This window comes from Haliotis rubra, unplaced genomic scaffold (genome assembly GCF_003918875.1).
Source record: "Haliotis rubra isolate DU_JTF1 unplaced genomic scaffold, ASM391887v1 Scf1332, whole genome shotgun sequence".
Taxonomy (NCBI): Eukaryota; Metazoa; Mollusca; class Gastropoda; order Lepetellida; family Haliotidae; genus Haliotis; species Haliotis rubra.
In genome coordinates, this window is record NW_025765262.1 from 102,004 (window position 1) to 113,362 (window position 11,359).

Here is an 11,359-nt window from a genome sequence, read left to right on the forward strand (position 1 = left end):
GTCTAGGTCGACTGAGATATTTATGCAAAGATCGTCTCTCAGTAGACAAGTGTAGCCTGGTTGTGGCCGTGTCAGTTCAACAGAGATGATCTCTATAGTAGACCTAGTCTAGATTTTGGGCAAGTGAGTCAGTTCAACACAGATCATCTCCATGGTAGATCCAGAATAGATCTTGGCGGCCGTGTCAGTTCAACGCAGATCACTTCCATGGTAGACCCAGTCTAGATTCGGGCGGCCATATCAGTTCAACACAGATCATCTCCATACAAAACCCAGTCCAGATCTGGGCGGCCATATCAGTTCAACACAGATCATCTCCATAGCAGACCCAGTCCAGATCTGGGCGGCCATATCAGTTCAACACAGATCATATCCATAGCAGACCCAGTCCAGATGTGGGCGGCCATATCAGTTCAACACAGATCATCTCCATAGCAAACCCAGTCCAGATGTGGGCGGTCATATCAGTTCAACACAGATCATCTCCATAGCAGACCAAGTCCAGATCAGGGCGACAGTGTCAGTTCAACACAGATCATCTCCATAGCAGACCCAGTCCAGATCATGGCGGCCATGTCAGTTCAACACAGATCATCTCCACAGTTGACCAAGACTAGATCAGGGCTGCCATATCAGTTCAACACAGATCACCTCCATAGTAGACCCAGACTAGATCATGGCGACAGAGTCAGTTCAACACAGATCACCTCCACAGTAGACCCAGTCCAGATCTGGGGGGCCATATCAGTTCAACACAGATCATCTCCATAGCAGACCCAGTCAAGATCAGGGCGACAGTGTCAGTTCAACACAGATCATCTCTTTAGCAGACCCAGTCCAGATCTTGGCGACAGTGTCAGTTTCAATACATATCATCTCTATAGTAGACCCATTATAGATCAAGGCGGTGGTGTCAGTTCAACACAGATCATCTCCACAGTAGACCCAGACTAGATCATGGCGACAGAGTCAGTTCAACAAACATCATCTCCACAGTAGACCCAGTCCAGATCTGGGCGGCCATATCAGTTCAACACAGATCATCTCCACAGTAGACCCAGTCCAGATCATCGCGGCCATATCAGTTCAACACAGATCATCTCCAGATCAGGGCAGACTCAGTTCAACAAACATCATCTCCACAGCAGACCCAGTCCAGATCTGGGCGGCCATATCAGTTCAACACAGATCATCTCCATAGTAGACCCAGACTAGATCATGGCGTCCATATCAGTTCAACACAGATCATCTCCATAGTAGACCCAGACTAGATCATGGCGGCCATATCAGTTCAACACAGATCACCTCCATAGTAGATCCAGACTAGATCAGGGCGGCCATATCAGTTCAACACAGATCACCTCCATAGTAGACCAAGACTAGATCATGGCGGCCATATCTGTTCAACACAGATCATCTCCATAGTAGACCCAGACTAGATCATGGCGACAGAGTCAGTTCAACACAAATCATCTCCATAGTAGACCCAAACTAGATCATGGCGGCCATATCAGTTCAACACAGATCACCTCCATAGTAGACCCAGACTAGATCATGGCGGCCATATCAGTTCAACACAGGTCATCTCCATAGTAGACCCAGCCCGGATCGGTGGAGACTGTGTCATTGGGCTCAGGTCGGAGGAGGAGATCACACTCACGTGTTCCACTGTTGTAGTTGACACCAACACAGGTTCCAGGCAACATGCACTGCAGCACACAGGACACTCGGGACGAGGCAGTTGATGATACGATGGCAGAGGAGACGAGTCGTGTTGCTGATGCAATATGGAAACTTAACCCCCGACAATCTGAAATGTAGAAATGTAATGGAAGTACAATATCGCTGACTGTCAACAGTGTACGCATTGTTCTTTTGTGACTCATACGCCTAAGACGGAGTTTTGGAATGTGTAATTACAATATGACAAATTGTGCACTGTGGAAAATGCACAGTATTGATCATATATTAATGTAGGCGCCTTGCAAGACGATGCAGTCAGTCTTTGTTGAGTCAACATTTTCTAAATTGTCTTTTGTCGTATTTTTTGTTGCGGGTTGTATGTCTTTGTCTTTTGAAGATGATTATACAATTTAGAAAATTGACATCAAGTTTCCGAACTCAGAGGTATTCTTATCATGTGACTTATTGATACCGAACTTTCTACCTGTCTCCACTCCATACACTTCAAGTTCACAGAAGCTGAGGATATCATGTTCATTTCTGACTGTGGGTTTCCATAGCCTGACGAACCTCCCGAAGACCGGAGCATCACACACAACATTCTCAATGGATCCAAACGTGCCAGTGTAGTTCTTACAGAGGGAGAAACCTGCTGATGGACATCGGGATGGATTTCGTACATACACCTCGATTACAAAGTCATGGAGTCTGTCCCCTAAAAGGAAATCATTAAATCATGTACAATAAGTACCATATTGAAGTTCAGCATAAAGTATTTCGGTTCAAGCATGAATGATCAACACATTAAGAAGCTAATTAATTCACAGTTTGAAATAACTGAATGCAGAAAAAGGGGGATCGGGTAATTTTTGCACAGCTCAGGGCTTGTGACCCCTTTATACGCAGCGCAGCCAAAGAATCTATTCTCCCTGGAGACTGTTGAGGTGAACCCGCCGAGAACGTTTCGGAGAATGTGTAAACTCCCACCACTACTACCTTCTGCTTTACCTAGAGTTTCAGGAGGGTTGTGTTCCTGGCAACAAACCCGTGTACTCTCCCAGTTTCAATCAATTGATTGGGAGATACCAAACCTAAGGCATATATACTAGCCACATAAAGAAACTGTGCATTGTCAAAAATATTATCCCAGTTGATAAGTACGATAACAATGTCAAAGTACGTCACGAGTCCACAAGCGGGACAGGGGTCAAACGACCATGTCACAAGCTCAATAACGGGTATGTCCACCATCGGCATTGAGAACAGCAGTGCAACGCTAATTTCCTGTTGCAGACTAGTCGTTTAGGTTGATGTACTTGTCGAATTGAGTAGATTCTTCTATACCCAAACTCGTCCTGGTTGTAACAAAAAACAAAGCTGACAGAGTTTCCTTAGAGTGGAGTTTCGAGATACTAGTAAGTATTCAAACATGCAGCCCTCCGCTCTAACGTTAAACTATGATGAGCAAGGGCTGACACGACAAAGCACCTATGAGACGGCACATTCACACACTATCAAACTTCAAACATCTGTAGAACCCTTCTGTATGGCCGCCTGGTATTAAGTGGACAATGAGAAATAATTTAAATCAAAGGATGGATTTTGAATGAGGGTTGATAACAAAGGGGCAATGAAAACGGGGTGGAAGTAGTAAAACTGTAACCTACCACAACAGTCTCCTCTGTTGTAGATGGTGACGTTGTGGACGTTGTACTGTCCCAGCAGGTCCACAGCAAACCAGGGCGACATGTCACCATATGCAGTGTGAACGCAGTCACCACCGTAATAATCAGTGCCATGACTGCCGGCCACACCATTAGCAGCGACTGCGTCTGGCCCATGGACGCTGCTCATCCATGCTGGTTTCTTCGCCGCCAAGTTCAAACTTTGTATTTTGCACACTGCAAATTGAGATTTTAAGTTCTATAATGCAAATATGTTTACGATAATTTATTAAAAAAGGAATCAAATGTGATATACCAATGAATAGTCCAACACTTGGATTTGCCCTGTCCAGGGCACACCACTACTACTTTCTTTACACTACTTCTTTTGTGACATAGAATCTCCACAATCACACGATACATATCTTTTGCTCAAAACGATATAGTTTCATTGAAAAGATAGGGAACGTTTTGAAGCAGTATATGCGTTCGATGAAAACGTTTCCTTCAACATGAGGACCATCTGTGAAGCCTTTTGTCTTCTCTAGTCGGTCCTGATGTATAAAATCATGCCTCGAAGCGAAAGCATCAGATATCAAAAGGATTTCTGCCACTTATTCGGTTTAAACATATTTATTTCCAAAAGAGGAACCGGATTGGTAAACAAGCAATCTGGTGCTTATATGAATACCGCTCCGGGAGTTTAGCCCATAAACATCTTACTCACGACCGTGTGTAAAAAAAACAAACGTAAGAACTCACCTTCTAAACATAAGACATGCAGAAGACAGATCATCATGGAGTAAAAGACCGGCATAATGTCGCAGATTAATTGGAGGCTAGTGATCCAGCGAGCTTGAGGTGACGGGATCGAGCCCACCTGGGACCGGGTGTAAAAATCTTGGAGTCAACTTCGTGTGCAGACTCTTTCAGTGTTGTCACAACCCCTAGTGTGCATGTACAAGAACCTACGAATCCGTTGGTATATGACCAGATGGTGGCCACATAAATAGTGCAAACACCAAGCTGCGTGTACAGCAACGTGCAGTAAACTTGGACAAAGTACTATGACTATGTGTCCCAGTCCACCCAGCTGTGAATGGGTACCTCGTAAGGATGGGAACGCCACAATAACTCGGTGCGCCTAGTGGCTGCAAGAGTTGTATTATCCCCAGGGAGTTGAGATTAACAATACGATGTTGAGATTGACATCCAGTGAACGAGGGAAAAACAAAGCGCCTTTGAGGAGCTGAGCTGGATATCGGCGCTATACAAATGTTAGTATGTATGTATGCAATTCTACTAACAACTTGCAGATACAATTATCTTAAAGGAACTGAAGACATAAATTAACAGTGTTCAATATGCGTGTACGTAGTTAAATACAGGCGTGGTATATAAGATCAATAGAAGGCTGCTGCTCACATTATTGCTCTTCATCGTGGTCTCGACGGGACTGAGATTGTTATTACTTAAACATGTTTATACTTTACAAATGGTGAAACGTTGCATAGCATCAATAACTGGGTGTCTTTGACAAACACATCTTGTATCCCAACGGCTAACCTACACTTGTGCACACTACACATGTATACTTACAAAAACAGTTACGGTAACTAATGAAGTACAATTTACATATGTTATACCATGGCATCTGACCACAATGAAGTCTTGATTATCGACCAAATAATGTCGAGAGGACCTGTCAACGAAAGGCAATAAAACAACTAGAATCTCAAAGACGAAGACGTTAAGCTAGAATATAAATCTGAAACTTACTTATTATTAAAGACCATACAATATAAGAACAGGCTATAGATGGACAACAATTAAAGGTTGATTACAGTACTTGCGACGATAGGGGCGTACAGAGCACTGACCGCCACTGACCGCTGCGTCCATTGGGCATGAAACGAGTGTTGACTTGAACGTTTGCCATAGTGTTTCTCAATGGAGAAACAAGGAAATCTCCATACTTGTCGTTGGCATAGTTCACTCAATTAAAATTCAGTTTGTAGCAGATGATATGAATGTAGTTCACCCAGATCAAATATGATTGTTAGCAAGTGGTATGATTATCAGTTTTCTTGTGAAATATGTTCACCGGTGGTCATGAGATTGCTCTGATTGGTCCTGATTGGAGTGCTGGGTGAAGTCACAGCCAAAAGCAGGGGTAACAAATTCGGGGTCGTCCCACTTGTCCGGTCAGGTAATCCGATGTAATCCGGATTAAGTGTTGCGCTTGAGTTGCTGGCCCGTTATAGTCAGTTTCAGTGAGCTCAGTTCAGTTGGCAGTCAATTCTTACCTATTGAGTGAACACTGTTCTACTGATAAGATGACATGTTATTTTCCTATCCTTATGCACGGGAAAGCCTATTGATAAATTTTCTAGTGTCTGCACTTATTAACACAGACTTTAGCCAAGTATATACATTTGTACCAGCTAAGTCGAAATAGACTATATTTTCACTTCTTCTGAAAACATGAAGTATATCAATAATGTTAGCACCCACGAGGAAGATCACCTGAATTGTGTCTCAGACCATCTGCCCATCACAGCCAATCTTGCCTTACATCAATTTCCCTTTAATAACCAAGCCAAACTTCCTACTATTTCTCGGACACGTTGTGATCACTTGGTTTTACAATCGTACATATCAAAAGAACTTAATAATTCTCCCATACCAGACTTATTTCACTGAAAGTGACATAGACACCTACTACGACAGGATGGCTAGTATAATAACTTCTACTTCGGCCTCGATTTTGCCAGAATCTAAATTCAACCAACATGCGAAACCATACTGGACCGCTTGGGATGCTGCCTGTTGTTTACTGTTGAAACTGTCATGCAAGTGTGAGTGTTGATCGAACTCAATATACGAACATGACGTCACGATGGCTGTCGGACGTGTCTCGGAGAGCTCCTGTCTAGGCATGTAAGTTTTTCTACTTTGGTGGATAATGGAAGTGAACCAGCTGTTTTAAAAGTCATTATCGTAAACATCACGACCATATTAGTCGACCAGTGTGCTTTTCATTAAAGGATGGAAATCTTTAAGACGATTTTGGACAGATTGTCTGCAAGCCAGGATTGGTATCATTTTCCATGTTCAGCGGCCATGTCAGTCATAACATGACAGGACAACACGATCTCAGCTGTGACGTTTCATATACTACATGCTGTCTGTTAAGGTGAGAAGCAACCACTATACTGGGTAAATAAACTATATCCATATTGTGCACGAACTACTAAAATATATGGATAGCTCTACACCTAAACGACAAAGAGACGAAGTGTCAACATCGCCCGAACAGATTGACGTCGACTATAAACGCCAGTGTCAAGCGAACTCTGTATCGGATATATCAGACCCATCTTTTAATATGAGTGAATCCGAGACATCGAACACTTCTATGAATATGGATAATTTTGCAGAAAAACTTGTTCAGGCCTTTCAAAATGACAATGTATTGAAAGTGATAGGCTCAGTAGTAGCCGAGGCGCTGCGCCCTATGATTCGAGAAGAAATCGAACAATTGACAGCCAAAACCTGGAACTGGAGGGAAAGATTGATGACCTAAACTGTAAACTTAAAGAGAGAGATACTGTTATTGAGACATTAACTGAGAGGTTAGACCGAAGTGAACAGTACTCTCGCAGAAATAATCTACGATTTAGTGGTATCCCTGAGGCAGAGGGGGAAAATACCGATAGGATTATAGTTTCACTGGCAAAATCAATTGGGGTTGACATAAGAGAATGTGACATTGACATCAGTCATAGTGTGCCCAGACGTCCCACCATCCCACAAGAAAGTCCACGCCCAGTGCTTGTGAGGTTCATAAGCAACGCCACTAAGCGTCTGCTATTACAATCCCGGTCAAAACTGAAGAACGTAAGAGCACTGGGAAAACAAAGAGTCTTCATAAACGAAGATTTAACTAAATCACGGGCCACCATAGCTCGTGATGCACGTCAAATGGTTAATGACCGCAAGTTTGAATCTTCCTGGGTCACAGGAGGGGTCATCTTGATAAAGCTCAAAGATGGCAGGGTGAGAAAGGTCGCAAACCCCACTCAGTACAAGGAAGCCTGCGATTCCACGAAACTTCTAACAACTATTAGTCTTAGCCAAGAGAAGGTTGTGAAATCATAAATAAACGCTCATTGGCTCAAGAGATTTCGTGCTACTTTGTATAGTTAACATATATGTGGTGCTTTGCCTCAGCATGCATCTAGTTTGTTAGTGCATGCAACGTTGACATGATCTATGCTCAGCATGTATCATGATCATTTCAAAATGGGTAACAATTTGTCATGTTTTATTTTAACGCAACAAGTCCAACGTCTTCGCCTACACGCAGTCAAGATGCTTTGCATTATTCCCACGTGCAGTTAGCAATGTTTTCACTCGCTGATGAAGCGTTTCTATACAGTATATATGTGTCTTCAGCTTATTCTGTGCTGAAAATGTGTTTACGTACAATGTTTGTCTCCCGACCGGTGTCATGATATCATGTAGTAGTAGATACAATGATTGTCCGGGACCAAGTCCAACAAAAAGCCTCTGCAAAGCCTTATTTCCCAAATAAGGCTTTGGTCAGACCCTTAGCTCTTGCTACCATTGTATCTACTACTTTTGAGCCCCCCGTTGATTTCCCGCCCACACTTGGCACTACTGTGACACTAATATACCTATAGAAAGATAGAAAGGTTCTAAAAAAGTAGTAAAATGTCCCCGGCAGCCACAATTCCCCAAGGGTGAAATCGAAAGATGATGTTTCGCTTCTCCCAAGGGGAATTGCGTCGGCTGCCTTTCTCTCGCCATGAGAGTGCCCCGCTCAGCTAAGCCCTTTTCAGCGACCCAACTGATATGATCTTGATTCCTTACCGAAACACCTCACATCACACAAAGTTGCAAGGAATCTCCTGAGGCAACGGCGGGATACGAACCCACATGTATAGCTCGCGCAAACTATACATAATGGGCCGCACCACTCAACCGATTGAGCTACCGGGGACTTAGCTGGAGTATCTCGGTTTAACGGGTCTATCTTGGGATTGCATCATCTATGCCGTGTTGACAGGAGGTAACATTGTGCCGTACGGTACGATCAATAATTCCTGTCTAACGAGCCCTCTACCTGGCCCATCCCTCAAGTAGTACAAGTTAGGCTCGTCTGCTTTCATGTCCACTTTATCTATGTTGTAAGTTTTGACTGACCATATAGGATCGGTGGCTCGCTTACGGCTATCACCCTCATGTTCCCCCCGGCTGGTATAGATACCTCACTAGGGCCCTATCTGGTATCTGTTTCTCTTTCCCACGCAATGGAGCAGCCGACTCTGCCACTATTGATTTTAGTTTGATAGCGTCTGCCGGTTTCTTGCCGGTGAGACGGGTGACTTCATGGTTGATTGCCGACACCACCTTAGGTAACCTCGCGACCCATTCAGTCGATCGCTTCCCCGGGTTGGCCATCTCCCTAGCATACTGATGTCCGAATAAGCGCTCAGCCAAAGTCCTATTAAATCTCTCAACTATGGCTTGGCTGCAATGGGCTCCGGCCATGCCAAGCCTGACCTTTGTATCGTGTTTGGCTAGCAGTTGTGACACGACACCCATGAACTCCCGCCCGGGGTCAACTTGCAGCTCTGTTGGCCACGTCAGCGGACTGCGTTTGTATATGCGTTCGAATCCTCTGGCTACCTGGGCAGAGTCTTTCGCAGTCAAGGGTTCGGCTTCTTTGTAGCGACTGGCTACGTCCACTACAGTTAAGGCATACTTGTACCTCTTGTCGTGGGGTAGGAATAGGAGGTCGGCCTGGTGAACGCTATTGGGAATGTTAATACCGAACCTCCTTCTAGGAATGTAGCGTGGTGCCGGTAAATAGATCTGCCACAGGGCTTGTTTTTCAAGCCACGCTTTGGCCTCCTCCGGGGGTACTCGCGCCATTTTAGCCAGCTTATCTACAGCGCTAGCTCCTTTCCAGTACCCACGCGGGCTATAGTAAATAGCCTCAAACTTTCTCTGGTTCCGTGACATATATATATCTATGTTCTTGGTTCAATTTTCTCATGCCCGTACGCGTACGTGTTTATCCCATCAATAGCTATCCAACGTTTAGTGTCCATCGGAGACAGGGACGTCTTGTTTATAGTCAGTCCGTATATCCTATGGCCATCACTTCTAAGTGTGTTCATTTTATGTCTAAAGGTACGGGTCTTGAACAGGGCTTCCTTGAATCTGGCGTGTTTGATGTGTTGTTTAACCACGTACTTCTTAACACCCTTAGCCTTCCGGATCTCACCATTGTCGGCCTTCAGGATGGAGTACATCTTAGGTCTCAACCCTATGTACTCGGCTATGGGCGTGCCAGCACACTCGTCCTTCATCTTACCCAGGACCTTTTTATTTACCGTACTGTGTATGGCATGGTCCTTGGGGTAGTCGCTGGTGTCATACAAATCGAGGTGTTTTTTCATGTCCTCGTACACATCCTCGGTTCGAATCTCCATCAGCAGGGAATCCGTGTCAGTGTACAGCACTTCACACCTGTCGTCGTACTGTTTCTTAAGCTCGTTGTAGTAAAAGTCGTACATCAGGTGTTTTGATAAATCGAGGATGCTCATCCCCACGTAAACAGGCCGGTTGAATTTTATGTGGCTTTTCTTCATGTGTAGGGCAACTAGGTCATCGGTGAATATCTTGCTACGGTTGAATGCCGGACTGGCTATCAGTCTCCTGAGCTTGTCTTCCTCATTCGACCGAACCAGCTTCACGGTCACGCGTTTCCTCAGGTTCTCCATAGTCTTACCAAACACCGAGTTGTTCATGAGCTTATAGAGATTTTTTTCTCAAAGTCACTGGTGGCAAGCTTTCGGAGGTCTGTGTTCATTCTGATGTAGGGCTCCATCCATGGGCTCTGGTTGAACATGAGCACCCTGTGTATTTTGGTCAGCCTCATACCCAACGACAGGTACAGCTGTAGGTTGCGATAGTGAACGATGTACTTGGTCTTATTCATTAAGTTGGGCACGAGTTTTTCAACGTCTGCCACCCGCCCACCTAACAAGTTATGTTGGTACTCAGACATCCAGTCTGGGTTAACCCTCATACGTTCGGGGGCCAGGGGGTAACTGTTGTGTGATGTGTGTAATGCCTTGGGGTATTCTAAGTCAACCTCGAGGATATAACCTTTGTTCGAATCTGGTGCGATGCTCATAACATCAATGGGTGACGCCCATTCGAATCCCCCTGTGGGTAGATACTGGCTCATGGCCCAGCCGTACAGGTTGTTGGCGTCGAGGTAGAGCATGTGATTGGTTGGCTTGCTCGGGTCGTAGCCCTTCACGTATTGATTATTTGCTTTCGCGTATCGTTTGGTTGCCATGGAGATCCCACCTCGCAAGCCTTTCTCAGTGAATAGGTGCATGTCATAATCTGTGAGTAATTCTAACTTAACTCCGGTCTTTTTCAGCAAGGCATCCCACGACAGACCTGGGCTGGTGTAATACCATGCGGGGTCGAGTTTATACTGCTTGAAACATGTCCGCCTAAACGTCTCAAACACGTCGGCTAACAGCAGTACATCTGTCCTCAAGTACAGGTCGTGGTAGTCACCCAGATTCTTACAACCCAGTTTATTCCATACATTAATAGCGTGTGAGTAATCGTCTTGGGATATTGCCGAGTCTGTCAGATTGCTGTAAAATTCTCTGATGGGGAGTAGTCTGGTCTCGGTGAACTTGGCCCAACCATCCATGTACTCATAGGGATACACACCCTTCCTCATCAGCAGGGTCTAGTCTCGGCGTCTGTGTATCGATCGGTAATAGGGAAGGTATTGTTGGCCTTGACCAGACTGTCGAGTGACGGCCTGCATGATCAAGTGAGAGTCATACCCTCTCAAGTTGTGAAAGACAACAGGGATGTTTATTGTCTTAGGGTTGATTCTAAGCTTAAGGTTACACGCGCTGTGAGCAGCCTCTATACAGTGATCTCTC

General features: G+C 44.8%; 1 protein-coding gene across 1 annotated transcript; it reads right to left on the bottom strand.

Annotated features, from left to right (window-relative positions):
* Nucleotides 1-1,133: 1,133 nt before the first annotated feature.
* LOC124267724 (fucolectin-like) lies at nucleotides 1,134-4,251 on the bottom strand. The gene is made up of 4 exons (XM_046702712.1): nucleotides 4,110-4,251; nucleotides 3,351-3,584; nucleotides 2,168-2,398; nucleotides 1,134-1,810 (listed from the first exon to the last, which is right to left on the bottom strand). Exons 1-4 carry the CDS (start codon nucleotides 4,162-4,164, stop codon nucleotides 1,572-1,574), a joined length of 759 nt encoding a protein of 252 aa, XP_046558668.1. The 5' UTR covers nucleotides 4,165-4,251; the 3' UTR covers nucleotides 1,134-1,571.
* Between the last annotated feature and the right edge of the window lie 7,108 nt (nucleotides 4,252-11,359).